Below are 16,966 nucleotides of genomic sequence, written 5' to 3' on the forward strand. Positions count from 1 at the left end.
TGGTCAAGAGGGTCAGCAGATGCAGGCTGACCCATACAAAGAGATAGATGTCAGTCTGAATAGAATATAACAAAATGAGTGGACGCAAACTGAACTTATACCAGTTACAGATGTACTACTTCCTTCACCCACTTTCTCTTAAAAAAAAATAAAATAAAAAAAACCCGAACACCCGCAGGACCATTGTACAAGCCCAGTTGTGACAGTTTCACTGGCTGGGGGATTCACTCTCTCGGTGCCACACTCTGCTCAGGGACGCACCAACTGGTTTTTCTCTCCTAAATTTGATTTAGATGCTTCAAATCTTTCTTTATTATTTTTAGTTGTTACATGTTTGACAGTGGCTTGGTGGTTAGCACTTTCGACTTGCAGCTAGATCTGCGGTTCACGTCCCCCACCTTCCAGGGATCTTTCTGCATGGAGTTTGCATGTTCTCCCAGTACATGTGTGGGTTTTCTCCGGGTATTTCGGCTTCCTCCCACAGTCCACTAACATGCTGAGGTTAATTGGTGACTGTAAATTGGTCACTCTAAATTGTCCGCAGGTGTGAATGTGAGTGTGATTGTTTGTCTGTATATGTAGACTGGTGACCTGTTCAGCGTGTCCCCTGCCTTCACCCTAAGTCAGCTGGGATAGACTCCTAATGCAGATTGAGCAGTGTATAGATGATGGATGGATGGATGGATGGACATCTTTTACAACTATCTGTTTTCTCTAAGTATGAACAATATTGATAATATGGATCAATGTATGACAAACATTTCTTGAATATGAATAGGAACATAGGACAAACTGTCCTGAAATTTTTTTCTTGTGTTGTGATGATTCATTCTGTAATCATTTCAAATGGAGCCAGCACAGTGCCATTGCCATGCTTTATGTCACATTTGCATTTCCATCCATCACAAACATCTGATGGACAGGAAGGAGCAGTTGTCACTCAACATTGTCATTCTCCTGGTCTCTTCCCCCACATTTCTTCCCGACACTGCACAATCTGAAAAAAAAAAAAAACAAATCTCTCTGTTGAACGAGCAAACCTAATTTATTATATCTAATCACCAACAATGCAATATTGGTGTGTTACATAGGGCAAATCACATCCGGCGGGCCAGATCCAATTCTTAGAGAAATACTGGCAGGCTTAAATAGACATAGTTCAATAATGTATCTACATTTTTTGTAGATTTTCATTTTTGTCCTGGTGTTTGTTATATATCTGTCATTAATGCAGAACCATTCAGCACATTTCCCTTCATTCTCTGCCTCTCTCTGTGTTATTAAAAGACTGACTTAGTGCACTCTGTCTCAGTGGGGATCTCAGTTATATAAAAATGTAATAATGCTGATACCATACACACACACATATACACACACTGCCCGTTTACTCTAGTTGAAAGCCTGTAATAAGATTAGAGAACAGTTGAACAAACTGGGAAAGAGACAGAGGAATGGGCAGGTGACAGCGGGGTTATTCATTTATCATTCACTATTTGAGCACACAGTACACGGACAGTAGACTTACTCATTGGCATTATGCATTCCCTTGATTTTTACCTGAACCTTTATTATCATAGCCTAATCTAAGCCTACTTGTACCATCTACCCTAAAGCCGAGTCTTAGAAACAGCTGCCTCTACCTGGTGGGACTTCAGTTTTTGTCACCTCACTGACATAGTTTCCCATGGATTAGTGTACAGTCAGGTTAAAGTCTCCACTGGAAATAGTAAACATCAACACACACACACACACACACATACACACACACACACACACACACACACACTGTAGCTTTGTACAACTTAGAAATCCAGGGATTTCATACAGGGGTCCACAGATTGATACATTAATTCAGAAAATCAATGTAACACTCCTTGGCCAAAAAATACATCTGAACCACATTTATTGAGCAGTTTCTCAATAATTTAATGTGATGCAATAACAATTTGCTCTTGTTCACAGATGCTCTGTGTGATTTGACAATTTTTACAAATTTAATATAAACCACCAAGAAAGATGTATAGATGTACAGCAAGCACAAAGAGACAAAATCTCAGTGTCTCATTTTTGTGTCTGAAAATGCTGCATTTGTGGTAGCTGCTTTGTTTCTGTTTCATTCTGGGTGTCCTCCTATGCTGCAGAGGTGGCAGACTTTTTTAATGTTTTCTTTCACGTTTATGTATTAATTGTGTAGGACAATTGATTAACAGGAGGGTACATACATAACAGCACAAGCTAGAGACACAATAAGCTTGAGTAATAAAATTCCCAAGTAAGTAAAGTAGACATACACTACTGTTCAAATGTTTGAGGTCACTTAGAAATGTCCTTATTTTTGAAAGAAAATCTTTTTTTTTTCAATGAAGATAACATTAAATGAATCAGAGATACAGTCTAGACATTGTTAATGTGGTAAATGACTATTCTAGCTGGAAACGGCTGATTTTTAATGGAATATCTACACAGAGGTACAGAGGAACATTTCCAGCAACCATCACTCCTGTGTTCTAATGCTACATTGTGTTAGCTAATGGTGTTGAAAGGTTAATTGATGATTAGAAAACCCTTGTGCAGTTATGTTAGTACATGAAAAAAGTGTGAATGGTAGTGTATGTTTAGACTTTTCTATTTTACTACACATGCCAGAATGTGTATGTGTGTACAGATTTTGTGTATAAGGATATGGGGAAAAAAGAGAAGGAAATGAGCAAAAATGGCATTAACAATAATAAAAAATAATGGCAGGCCCTTTTATATAACTGTTCTGAGAGACCAGTTGTTTCATAATCTGTTCATACTGATGTGATATGTACAGAATTACAGCGTCCACCCTGTAATCCTCTTCCATGTCAGTAAGTAGACCATTTATTTAAATATGTATCAGATAGTTTTATTGGGTTTCATTCATTACCTTTAATTTAATGCTTGCATTTTGACAAAAAAAAATATTGTACATCTCTCTGACTCCAGCTAAAACGTATTGCTTTGTGTTTGGAAAATCAAACATACTGATGTAAAGCATTTTCATAGCAGAGTGTAATACCACACATAGGTGAAGTTCAGTGAAATCAGAGCATGATTTTTAAGCAACACTTTCAATATCAAATCAATAGTTGACTGACTGAAACTAGGGGTTGTCAAAGTCTGACATGGTGGACCTCCTCTTAGCACCTATATGTTATCTGTCACTCCCATTGGTTTTCTTTGTCTTCTATTCTTTGTCTTGCATCTATTTCCGGAATAATGCATTTGGAACTGTAGTTTACATAATGCTTTAGAGACAGCAATGAGTTTAAGGTTGCCATTGTTTCAGTTTGTTAGCAGTGGAAAACAAGTCAAGCCTTCTTTTTTGCTAGTTTGTTTATATTATTTGGAATTGGCACCAATAAAAGTAGCTTACTTGTGCACTAGTAATTGCTGTGTGCAGTGGACTCACGTGTACAGATTAGGGATTGACCAATATGTTTTTAGGGCTGATGTCAGTGTTGATTATTGGTAATCAAGAGAGGTCAATTACCGATATATGGAACACATTTGGAATGCATTAAATGTTATATAATAACAGCATGTGATAGCTGAGAGTCTGTCATTCATAACTAGGTTTCTTCATTCATAAAGATTACTATTACTGAATTTATACATATATACTGTACATTAAATGGCATGTATTAAGAAAATGTGAAAGCAGGAAGCCTATTCTTCATAACTATGTACCTTCATTAATAGTAATTACTCTAACTGAATGTGTCCAACAGAAATAGGTATGATGATGTCAGTATGTTACGTGAAACTACAATGCTTTACTGTGAGATTGATTGATTGAGATTGATTGTCTCCTGCAGTTATGTCTGTACTTCTGTTTTTGTTGATCTTTCACTGTTGTATTATTTTTATTGTTCATTAGGCCAGTATCTTAAAGCATTATTAAATATTGCCTCCTTCACTTAGCCACTAGCCATTAGTGTAGCCTTAGCTCCTGTCGAAGTAGCAAAATTCCTGATTTGTGGAGATGGGTGTGCTTCCTGTTCAGGTTTTGCAGGTTGTGTCTCTGCTAGACAGATGTGTCTTCAGAACTGACTGTTAAAGTTAACCTTAGATTAGGAGGATGTTATGGTACTCCAGGTAGCGTTAGTCACAGGTCAAGAGGCACAGCAAGCCTCTCAGTGATAGCCTTACCGTAGCGCTGTTGGCAAAATAAGAATTTCATACACTAAATCTGCAAACACATGATGTTTGTCAACTACAGCAATTGCGGAACTGGGGCATGGAACACATAACATTGCTGCTTCAATGTGTTAGAATGATGGATCTTTTTTTCCCTGCTTCCTGCTCCATCCATGGTTTTTTTTCCCAAAATGTACATTGAGGTCTAGGACAAGACAAAGTAAAATCTACAAATATCTGCAAACATGAGCTTTGACTATTACCTTTTTAAAAGCCTGTAAATGCTGGTGGTATGGTTAGGTACCGCATAGTGAACAGCACACTTAGAATTTGACAGAAATATCAGTATCGATATCTGTCATGGGTTGGACCCTGTCGTGGGGCCCTTGCTGTGGGCTCCTGCTCTGTGGCAGGCTGTCCTCCTCTGTACCTGCTGATAGTGTGTGGGAGGAGGAGTGGAGCAGGAGTGGATTAGCAGAAGAACAGACTAGGGTGAGCTGATGGATGAGAGACTGAAGGAAGAATGGGGAGAGGAAGGACAAGTTACAGGAGAACCAAGATGACTTTGTTGTCTCTGCAAAGGTCAGCATTAAGAATTCATTAACTTGTGTGTGTCCGTGTTTGTATGTATGTGTGTATTTGGAGTGTTCATGATTATTCATTATCAAGGACTGAATTGATGTCAAACAATGATTAAGTACTCGGGTATCTACAGTTTTTTTTTTTTTTTAGATGACTGTACTGTGTGAACTATCATCACCCTGATGGTATTGTATCTCTGGTGGTCACAATGAGATTTTGAATGTTTGATTTGAATGTTTCGGGTAGTCTATCGATTATTCTGGCGATTAATCGAGTAATCAGATTCCACGCTTGGCATGCACGTTACAACAGAAATAACCGTCCTTGCGCATCATGGGCAAACATCTAGCATTCTTGTCTTCCATAATTTCCAGCTGCAGCTTTTTACCATCATAAATTGTATGTTCCTCATTGTTTTCCATTAAAACAACCTGTTGACTGAAGCAGCTGAACATCACTGGTTCATTTTGTGCGGAAAATGAGTCAAATGATGCATTAAATGCTCTTGTTTTGTGTGGATGCGTTTGAAGCAGAAAGTCTGAATTAACAAAGAAAGTTGAAAACCACCTTCATACCTGTTAACTCTGACTGATGTTTTAGTTTTTCTTGAGTCAACTCAAACAGAGGAAGTCTGACTTCATAGTTCAGCCCTCTGATCCGATAAATGCCGTAAACACTAGAAAAGCTGCGTGTTTAAAAGAGAAGCATCCTGTCAAATTTAAAATCCCCGTATAATTTATTGATTATAAGTCCAGATCTGAATAGGATGAAGTCTGGGTCCGGACTCAGACCGTGGTCCATCAGTTAGTGACCTGAGGTCTAGTATATAGTGGAGTAAATGAAGCCTCGATTCAGAGTTTTGCCTCAAGGAATTTTAGTAATCAAATTACTCCAACAACTCGAGGAATCATTTCAGCCCTAGTGGATATGGTAATTTGATGTGTTTTCTTGAAACGAAGTGAAAAATTGGGACGGTAATGAGGAAGTAAAAGGACGAAAGGAAGTGGACATGGTAATATAGCATCAGTGTCGCTGGAATGCTGTAAAAGTTGAGGCCAAATCAGCTTTGACTAGTAGTGCATCATGCTCTTTATGCAGTCACAGTTGTCAGTATGTAGCTTTGTACTGTTGGCTTCCGTTGATCAGGGCTAGTTTTGTGAGTATCCTGAACACACTGTTTGGATTTTTGATGATTTATCTCTTGTTGGTTTGGCCAAAATTAACCTCTTCTAATACAAAAATCTGTGTTGCTGCACAGTTTGTAAACAAATCATGATTTTCTTGATACTGACTACTAACTTAGATTTCCTGTCGATGGCATGAAAGACGGCGAACTTCACACTTGACTGGCCAGCAGTGAATCTGAGGCAGTATTTCTCTGGCTGTCTTGCAAATCCTGTCTCCCTTTGTTGGATTAGTATACCCTTGCTCCAATTTAACCCACTATGTTCAAACATCCCGACATATTATTTACAAAAGTTGTAACAAAATCAGTGCACATTACATCTGTGAAAGAAGAAGAACAGGGAGAGGAGGGAAAGACAGAAGGAGCTCAGATAGTTCTGAATGAAACAATGTTAAAAAAGTTCAAAGAGGAAAAAAGGTTGAGTAACAGCAGCCACAACATGGTCCAGAACGCCGTGTTCTGTAGGACTAGCTACACACTAGTGATGTAACATTTGTGTTTTTAATACTGCTGAATCAGGCTGGAGGAGCTCGACATCCATTATCACTGAGCTGGAAAAGACCCCATCACAAACAGACCTGTGCACACACACACACACACACACACACACACACACACACACACACACACACACACACACACACACACACACACACACACTGACAGACAGCTCTGACATCTGCTGTCTTCTCATGTTTAAGTGACAGTGGCTGTCTAACAAGCTGAACACCTTCAACATGATTCAGTTTGAAAACCTAATACCCAAAGTGGTAGTTCTGAAAAGGTGACAGGAAAGTCCCACTGTAAAACATAAATGTTGTTATGTATAACCTTTGTGTGTTTATTGTAAATAGTTTGTGCTTGCTGATGCAGTACTTGCTTTGTCTACATAAGGCTGCACTAATCAATACTCTATGACTACAACAGTCAGTGCAGGTCCCAGAGCATTATCATAAATTTCTCCTCATTCACAAAAGCTACCCAGCTACTGGTGTACATACTTCCCTGCCACTGTATTTGTGCTGCTGGTGTGACAGTCATGAAGCTATATTTTGGTTAGATCACATGACTTTGAAATTTAAAACTGGACTGGAAATGAGCATTAAGAAGAAAGCATGTTCCTTGTTGGGACTGTCATAAGTCTATACATAACCTTTGTGGACTTCATAGAAGTGTTCAATACGGTCAATTGTGAATTCCTTTTCACCATACTTGGAAAATTAGGCTGCCCCCCAAAGTTCAGAAGTACTATGAAGAAGCTATATGCTAATGTTCATGCTAGACTCCTGGTTGATGGTGTAATGACATAGGCTTTTCAGTATAACAGTGGCATTAAGCTGGGCTGCAAACTGGCATCTACGCACTTTGGAATTTATGCAGCAGTCCTACTATGGCTCACCTTATAAAAAATCAAGCACACTTGCAGTATACAAATCAGATTCCACCATGGTAGTGTTCTTTTCAGTTCACACAGGCTCAAAGCCAACATGAAAGTGCTTACAGAATTAATCAGAGAGGCTCAGTATGCTGATGACATTGCAGTTTTCAGTAATACACTGCTCAAAAAAAATTAAAGGAACACTTTTTAATGTAAGTATTGCATCAAGTCAGTCAAACATGTGGGATACTGTGCTAGTCAAGTAAGTAACAGAGGTGGTTTTTAGTCAGTTTCAGCTGTTTTGGTATTCATGAAATTAACAACAGGTGCACTAGAGGGGTAACAATGAGACAACCCCTAAAACGGGAATGAGTTTACACGTGAAGGCCACTGACATTTTTTCCCTCCTATGTTTTCTGACTGTTTTTCACTAGTTTTGCATTTGGCTAGGGTCAGTGTCACTGCTGGTAGCATGAGGCGATACCTGGACTCTACAGAGGTTGCACAGGCATTAGTTCTCTGTCTGTGTGCATGCGTAGGCTTTCTCTGTGTTCTCTGGCTTCCTCCCACAGTCCGAAAACTTGCTGAGGGTGACTGGTAACTCTAAATTGTCTGTAGGTGTGAATGTGAGTGTGATTGTTTGTCTCTATATGTAGCCCTGCGACAGACTGGTGATCTGTCCAGGATGTCCCCTGCCTTCACCCTAAATCAGCTGGGACCCTAATGAGGATTAAGCAGTGTAGAGATAATGGATGGATGGATAGATGATCATGTGATTTCATGGTAGTGCTGTCACATGTTGCCAGATCTTAGCAGTTAACTACCGACCAGTAAGTTATCATTGCTTCAAGATTAGCCTCAAACTTATGACGCTGACATACAATATGATCACATACAGAAAGTATTTCACCAAGAGTCAGCATCTGCCCTTGAGCATTTAAAGGGGAAAACTTCTCTAATGCAGATCCAAAGTGCAATGTCCTGCAGAATAAACAGAAGTTTTGACAGACTGCTGTGAAGTGTAAACTAATACGTGTTGCTGACTTTTAGGGTGTGTAGCTTGTTTTTCCCCGTTAATGAATGTACAGTAGCAGAACCACTGCTGTTTGTGTTTCCCAGTGTGTAGTTGTTGGACAGCTAGCAGGTTATTTGGTAGGACTCCAGCTCCCACTGAGTGACCATCTGGACCTCTGGGCTAGTGAATATACTGCACTACAGTAGTTATTGATGTGGAACCAATCAGTGCAGAGCCAAGTGGTGATATCAGCTAGTAAAAGAAAGAGGTTAGAAGGTACAATTCTGCAATGGCAACAGCTGGAGGGAAAACCACACAGTAACTGTAAACTGTAACTGTTCCTTCTGGCTTTTGTTATGTTCCTTGGTGTGTTTGTGTGTAGGTAGGGTAGGTTGTGTTTTTTTTTTTTTCCTGTTTTCTCCCCTTTTTCTCAGGGAGTGGCCAGATGCACCTGCAGCTACTTCACAATCAGTGGAGACTGATAAAAGCCAAGTCACCCTGATCATCGTTGCCAGTGGGCCAGATCAGCTGCTAGTGTGCTGAGTCAGTGTCGTAGCGTTCTGCTAAAAGCCAAGAGTGTGGTGCTTTGATTTGGGATTGGCTTTGTATTTAAGAAGCTCGCTTTGTGTCGAATTTAGTTTTCTTATTTTTTGTAAATAAATTATTTTTTGTTACACGATCAGTTTTCCTACCTCTTTAACAGTTTTTCTTTATATTTTTTACTCCCCTCATTCCCTAGTTCTCGGGAAAGTAACATATTAGACACACTGTTACAAAAAGAGTCATGATCAGCATGTAATATTTGGTATTTAAAGTGTAAGACTAGGCTCCACAGAAAGTTTCGTTACATTGTAAGAGACCCTTACAGTCCCATTCAGCTGTCTGGTTATCTCGTCCTCACAGTGAAGGCAGAACAGCGCTCTGATTTCTGCTTTGGACAGATTTCCAGCTAACTGTGTAGAATGTATTTGTCATTATCCAAAATATTCTTTCTCTTTGTAGCCTGACCACATGCATCTGATTGAATGCTTAGAATTAGTTTTCAGCTTTTTTTTTTTTTTTTTTTTTTTTTGGTCTTCGGCAGTCATGATTGGTATAGATACAGTCACGTTTATACATAAAAATGCCCTCCATCATTTTGCTGTCATCTTGTGCATTTCTGTAAATGTAAATATAAACTGCACTCATGAAGTGACACAACATCTCCATGTCAGATGTGCTAAGATGTAGAGAAAAGGTGAGCAGGGTGTTTCTTCAAGCGTAAGAGCAACATGTAAAATTTCAATCTGATTAATAGACAGGGATGTATAGCTGAAAGGGGCTTTAGAGGGCCAGTGATGCGTAAAACCAAAGCAAGGACTAGATAATGCACAGAACCAGTGAGCAGGGTTGACGGTGACTGAAGTGGGCACTTTGAGATCTAGTATTTGAATCTGATGTCGATGTGTGGTAATATGAACACTTTCACTGAACAGTTGAACCATGTTTGTAGCCCATTTTAGTAACTGCGCTCCCTTCACAAACAAGTCTGAATAATACCATAGTAAACAATTTGGAATGTGCATAAAGGCAATGAGGTGTTACAACCGAGGCTTATATGGTCATGGCAAAGAGGCGCAAATTATAATTTCTCATTTATTTTAATATTTTATGTGATATTTTCAAATAGTTTCAACTGGCTCTGTACTTGTATTTCAGCTACACCAGCACTGAAGAGACAGAGTGGTCTGAAGGAGGCTCAACTTCAGTTGGAATTTCTGTCAACTTTGTCACTGCAAAAGGATTTACACTCCACTCTTGTGTACTTCGTCTACTAATCAGGGAAATATTCACACAACTGCATGTGCATTCCACTGAGATGAGCCCTGGGAACTTCTAGCTGGATTGCAGCAAACTAAGAAGTATGAAATGTAAAAAAATGTAAAAAACTAGAGCACAGCATATGAGGAAAAGAACCTGGAGAATGGCACCTGACTTAAACCTTGTATGGCAGGGATCTACTACCACAGAGTGTTATTTGTGACTGTTGGTTGGAGAGCCTTACACCATCTGCAGAGCAGCGGAAGCATCTCTGGTGCTCCGTGTGTGTCCAAACAAGGGGTGTTGAGGCGCTGTCATGAGCTGTAGGTCACCCATGGTTTGGCAGCACTGAGCCCAGCACAAAGTCACTGTCGCTAAGTGCATAAAATGAAGGACAATAAATGCGTTGTGTAAAAATACACTTCAGCTTGCAGTTTTGGTCAGTTGTCTCTCTTTTTACTCTGTTTTCATGCCAACTTGTACACACTGACCATTTTTTAGTTATACACTACCGTTCAAAAGTTTGGGGTCACCAATCCCTAAAAAAACAATTTCTAATCATCAATTAGCCTTTCAGCACCATTATCTAACACAATGTACCGTTAGAACACAGGAGTGATGGTTGCTGGAAATGGACGCAGAGACATGAGAGAGAGGGCACAAGCAACTGGGAGGAAAAGGTCCGTCTACGCGGAACTAATTAGCTGAACTATTGTTTTAACATCATCCTGTTTTCGCGACGCACAACAATACTCAAACTGTGCAATTACAGTAACCGTCCCCTGTTCATGCTACTCCACCCACGATATTAGCTGTCAATGGTTGCGGAGAATGGAGAAATATTTGACCAGGACTGTTTCGACCCTGGGCCGCTGCACCCTTCCTCCTCTGTTATAATCTGTATTGTGTTCAGCTGCAAACCTGTCAGACACCTTCGTCCGCCCCTCCTCCGTGTTGTTGCCCCGCCTACAACCCCTGGAACTGAATTTGAATTGGACCAGGAGGAATGCAAAATGCTCGTTCATGCAGCATTCGGTGGCAGTATTTATTAGGAGAGGTTAAGCTGCCCAGTGTATTTTGGAACATTTGTGCTTGTGGTTAGGATGTGAGTGGAGGTAAAAGCTATCCAGACTTCAGAAGAAACACTACTAGAGAATTCTTTGCTAGTTTTCAGTTAGAGGTGCTGCTGCTGTGTATTTTAGTTTAGAGTTTATTTTCTTTTAGTTTTTATAATATCAACTTCTGAGCTATGTTCGCTTTCTGTTATGTTTATTTCAATAGCACTCATCTGCTTTTAACCACCTCGATTTCTCTGTTGTTGTGCCCATACTCTCTTTTAAAAATAAATGAATGTTTTGACATCTGTGTTTTGTTTATTTACAGTGTTGACGTCGACTGACAACCTGCAGCATTTACAGGAGAAGAAAGAAGCATCCAGCTCCAATAGCCAGTAGCAAAAGCTTGGAGCATGGAAGGAACCAACAGATTGAAGCAGGACTCTTGTGCTCACCACTAGGACAGCTCCGAGCTGGTAACACCTTTCTGTTGCTTTGTTTTGTTTTGTTTCTTTCTCTCTCTCTCTCTCTCTCTCGCTCTCTCTCTCTCTCTCTCTCTCTCAAGACTATCATGTGTTTAGAGAGATAGTTTGTGTGTGTGCATGATGTGTGCCTGCGTATGTCAGATGATTTGTAATTTTGAGTTTTGAAAGCAATAGAAGTGCAGGCTAATCAAAGCAGTATTTCTTCGAAACAGTAGTTATACTGTATATGAACGTACAGAGTACAGCTGCCTGCCTCTATGCATGCTCCTAATCCAAGTTAAGACAGTCCTTCAGTGTATGTTTATCAATGTTGTGTTTGTTGTAAACTCGATGCAGATGGCCAATTTCACTGCTGAAATTATATAATCTGTTACAGTCACAGATCCCTGAAAAGCCTGCATTAAAAATCTCAGATTGTAGTGTTCTTTCCTCAGTGCATCAGACATCTGAACATTAAAAACAGAACCCTAGCCTTCACCACTCCAAACAGGATCAAAAGAGTGATACTGACACAACTACTTTTGTTCCATCAATTTAAAGGTAAAGTCAGATATTCCAGTATAATACACATTTTGTCAAATTATGTGAATATCTGCTCACACTTTGCTAACTATCTGTTCTCTTCTGAAAGAACAATTTCATGTTAGCACACAGTCCTGACTCTGTAACTGCAAAACAAACTAATTGACTCAGACCAAGCTACACAACACTTTTCTGGAATGTCCTCTGCATGTTTGTATTCATGCATGCAGGACAGGAGGGAAGGGGGCAGTGGGATTGACACAGACAGGAAATCTGGCTCATGCTAACCGTGGAACCTGTTTAGATTTAATAAAATTTTATTACTCCACCAAGGAACGCGCCGGCGTTATGTGACGGTCGGCGTTGGTTTGTCTGTCTGTTGTCTTCAACTTAAATAAAATATAAATATACTAATAACCGAGTCCACAATCTCTGTACAGGAACCTCATAGAAATATTCTAACAAGCGATGTTCAAAGGTCCACTTTCTAGGTTTTATAGCCCTTAAGTTGTGTCCGGATAGTACTTGCAAAAAAACTGCACTGACAGCTTCATTCAACACATCAGTAACACCAACCTACACAACACTAGTGAATATGAAGAGGGTGGTAAGGTGTTGTTGCTACATGCTTGTGTTCACGGGGCGTCTACCAGCTATAGCCGCATGCACAGACCAATATTTGATCCTGAACTCTAACCACCACTTACACTACCCAAACTCAGTGGTGACGGAAACGGACACTATGCACACTTGCACTTACACCGTCCTGCACAGAGTACAGCATCAGGTCAGTAAGCAGGAGGAAAGAGCAGGAGGGGCCGCCGGTCTGTAGGTCATCAGGTACAAGGAATGGAGAATGAAAATATTAATCTAAGTAAAATCACAAAAATCCAGCACATCCCCCATCACTCTGTGGCATGTTTACTGTCCGTCCCTCCTCAGTGTACTGTTAGTAAGGAGTCACCACCACCATGCCAATTCACAAATGCTCCAGGCCAGTCTTCCTAACATCAATATTTTGTACTCATCAAAGTGCCTCAGGCCCCTACACTTGCCACTTCCAACACTTTGATTGTGAGCAATGACTCCTCACTTGATACCTAATATATCCCCTGGTGATTCAGGTAGTTGCACAGGAGCTGGAGCCTATCTGAGCTGACATTTGGTGAGAGGTGGGATACACCCTAGACAGGTCACAAGTTCATGACTTGGTTAACACTAAGAGACAGACACTATGCACACTCCCACCTACAGGTAATTTAGAATCACTTGTTAACCTGTCATGCATGTCTTTGGACTGTGGGAAGAAGCTGGAGCACCCAGAGAAAACCCACTTAGGAACAGGGAGATCATGCAAACTCCACACACAAAAGCCCCCGCCAACCAGAAGGTTCCAACTCAGAACCTTCTTAGTGGGAGTTAACAGTGCTAACCGTTGCCGTCAAGTGTAATCTAAGCGTGTTTCTGTCTCCAAGCTATTGCTTCTCTGGTTGCTCTGTTTGTGATGTCATAGCATGACTCTGACCACTTTGACTGTTTCTCTCTCTCTGTTTTTTGTATTTTTCTATATCAGATCGTGTGGCAAGCTGAAGAGGAAGCTAAACCGAGGGTGGAGAGGCAGCAGGGCTGTCTTTTCCCATCATCCACGGCCTTCCTTTGGCCCTTCTGTAGCACTCATCAACACCACTGCCCTGTAACACTCATCAATCTTTGTGCTGCTTTTCATTCTGTTGTTGGAGTTGCTCGCTCTCTTCTTATCTACTTGTCTTTTCATCTGGCTGGATTAATAGGTCAGCAGAATCTAAGCACCTCAAACCAGTAAAAACCTCTCACTACAGGTCAGTGAAGTGAGCTGTTAAAGTTGTAGAGCTGCCAGCAGAAAGCAATCATCCCAATGCAGAAGCATATGTGACTGCAGTACTTCACCAGCCCCCCCAAACCTAGAGTCTGGCTCAGTCCCACAGGTGATGAGGAGGGCCAGGGGCTTCATGTCTTTCTAGACTTTCTCTTCTCCACCTTTTGTCTTCATGCTTTGGGGGTCCTCCAGTGTCCCCGCCCTCTGTCAACCCCCCCGCACCCACCGCCACCACGGCCAGCCACCCCAGTCGCCTCGTTGCCATGCCGACAGAGACGCTGGCTCCAGCCCTGCCAGATAGCAAGGCTGCTGGCCCTGCGGCGCCCTTCAGCTCCTCTGTACCCCTTCGCATCCTCAACAAGGGCCCTGAGTACTTCAGGAGACAGGTACTTTGTGTGTGTCTGTGTTGCAATACATATACTGCTGTACAAATTCATCTCTTATAGGGGGCGGGTGTCATTATAGTCACCCTTATAGCAAAACCAGATCTTCTCATGACCATCCTACCCTGAATTGATCTGCAAGGTATTGAACCTCTTTCCATCTCTTGTGTACAAATGAATTCTTTGAAAAATTCTTGCTTTTCATCAGGAGTAGGTTATGTGGTTTAAATGCCTTGAGATTGTTGAGATCTTGAGGCAGTTTAGTGATTGGGTGATCATTTAGTGTAGTTTCCACCTCAGAGCATATTTTTTAATCCTTCATCATCCAAACTTTGCTGATGAAGAATAGAACCTGATCTTGAAGGTGGGTTCAAATCCACTTGATATGTTTCTCCACTAGAGCTCTTTGAATCCAATGGTGATTTAAAGCTGCACAAGCCTTCTTCAATTCACTTTCATTTCCAACAAAGTTGTTACTATTGTCAGATCTAATAAGATTGACTTGTCCTTTTGTGCCGAATCACCTGCGTATTAATATACAAATCTAGTCCAGAGAGTATGGGAACTCCAAATGCCCCGCTCTGTTTGCCGTGATGATTGGATGCTCTGTGAGCTGCCTCAGGTAACCTTCCTTATCTAGTTTAAGATCGTCTAGGGACAAAGTTTGACCTCCCAAGCCACAACAATGAGATTTGTGAAATTACAGAATTTATCCTCCACATCACCGTGAAAATAGTAAAAAAAAATTTTTGCTTGAATATTTATTCATTAAAGATTTGTCTTTTTGTAAGCAGCATAAAAGGACTGTGATTTTGTTATACAATCTTGTGATAGTTAAACTGAATCTTAAAAAAGAAACCTAGATCAACAGCTTATGCACAAAAGCACAGGGATACTGATAAGCATATTGATTATGCTTTCAAGCAGTCAGTCAGCTTTTTCAGATTTCGCTCCTGCTTTGGGTGCTGTAGCTGTGTGTCTTTTATTCTGTATTATGTCTTTAAAATCTTTCTATTTCTATTTCTCTAATATTGTGTTTTGCTCTTTGTTAGTAAATTACATCACTCTGTTGACAGTAGATCTGTCCATGTTTGTGATTGGTCATCTGTTACCAACTTCTTCTCTTTCACGTGAATGCATCAGAGTGTGCAGAGGGTTTATAAAGCCTTAAAATATCTATAAATAATAAAATAAATATAAGGTCGCTACTTTGTGGCTTTTCGCGTGTCGTGGGAGTTTCTTTAACCTGACTCCCACGATAGACGAGGGACCACTGTACTAGTTTTACTGAACTTGCTTCGTTGTTCATGCCCCTGGTCTGCCGTCACCACAATGATTATTGAAAAGGCAAAGCAGTGTCGACCCTTCCTGAGATTTCTCAGGAAGAACATCCTGAAAAAGAAGATGCTGCTGGCTTTTTACCGGAACATCAAGGACATCGTAACATTCTGCATCTCAGTATGATTTGCAATGTTGCATGTTCAGCTGCAGTCAAAAACACTTTGCTTCTATGCATCTCACACTTTATTTAATGCAAATTCAGTATCTACTAATAATGTTTACTGTTGTGTAATACCGTATTTCATGTAGCTTCTGATTATAGTCTACACTCTAGTGCAATAATACAGCTAAACCTGTGCAACATGATATCAATATGAAAGTAAGTTGTACTCCTTTATCCATTCATGTTACTTACAGTGCCTCATCTCTACAGTCTGCTTTTTGGTGGTATTGATACTATGTACACAGTACTGTTTATCTGAATGGCACTGATATAAGAAAGCCATACGCTTGGCTGCTTGCAGCTATTTATGGCATCCTTCACTTAAAAACTCTACTAGTGATACCTCTCTCCCGATACATGCAGAGTTTGCTTCAACCTTGAAAATGTTGGGACAAATGGACAGGATACAGTTGTATAGAAAATGAGTGAGCCATATTTTCATTAACATGTACCATTTTTAATCTGTGTCTCAGGTGGAGCCGAACCCAAAGCGTCTCAGTGCTGTTGAGAGATTAGAAGCTGACAAGGCCAAGTATGTCAAGAGCCAGGAAGTTATTAATGCCAAGCAGGAGCCAATCAAACCACCCGTGCTGGCTAAGCCTCCCGTTGGTCACACCCTTCTGTCGAAGAGAGGCTCTGGGATTGGTGGAGGAGGAAATGGAGGTGGAATACCTTTTAAAGCCTCCAACAACAACGCCAAGTCAGACACGTGTGCAACAAGCAGTGGCAGCAGCAAACGGGAGAATTTAAACTTGGAGATCCTAAAAAATCTGCTAAACTCATCATCCTCCTCAGGAGCAGGATCTGAAGGACTAGGAGGTGGAGCTAAGAGTGCTGTGCTGATGAGGTCATCAGGGGGAATGGCCAGGAGTTGGACGCCATCTGGGTAAACTAATATACTATATCTGCATCTTGCATAAATGACATAGTAATGTTTATAAGCTGTTTTTGTGGTCAGACATGTCAACTTGATGCACGGCATAACAAAAAGACATCACATGCCTAATTTGCCCACACGTGGTCAGTAACAGTACACT

At 40.7% G+C, this 16,966-nt stretch overlaps 1 protein-coding gene across 3 annotated transcripts in view; it reads left to right on the forward strand.

The window, feature by feature from the left end:
- fam110b (family with sequence similarity 110 member B) overlaps positions 1-16,966 on the forward strand; it is a 44,129-nt gene that overhangs the window by 18,021 nt on the left and 9,142 nt on the right. For 2 of the 3 annotated variants that reach the window (XM_023261657.3, XM_035944168.2), the window contains exons 2-4: positions 11,509-11,656; positions 13,761-14,428; positions 16,403-16,815. In XM_023261657.3, the coding sequence (XP_023117425.1) occupies positions 14,306-14,428; positions 16,403-16,815 (536 nt within the window). In that variant the 5' untranslated portion in view covers positions 11,509-11,656; positions 13,761-14,305. Of the gene's footprint in view, positions 1-4,639; positions 4,747-11,508; positions 11,657-13,760; positions 14,429-16,402; positions 16,816-16,966 lie in introns of those variants that run through there. The other variant, XM_023261658.3, reaches the window with a different exon arrangement.

Source organism: Amphiprion ocellaris, chromosome 10 (assembly GCF_022539595.1).
Source record: "Amphiprion ocellaris isolate individual 3 ecotype Okinawa chromosome 10, ASM2253959v1, whole genome shotgun sequence".
Taxonomy (NCBI): Eukaryota; Metazoa; Chordata; class Actinopteri; family Pomacentridae; genus Amphiprion; species Amphiprion ocellaris.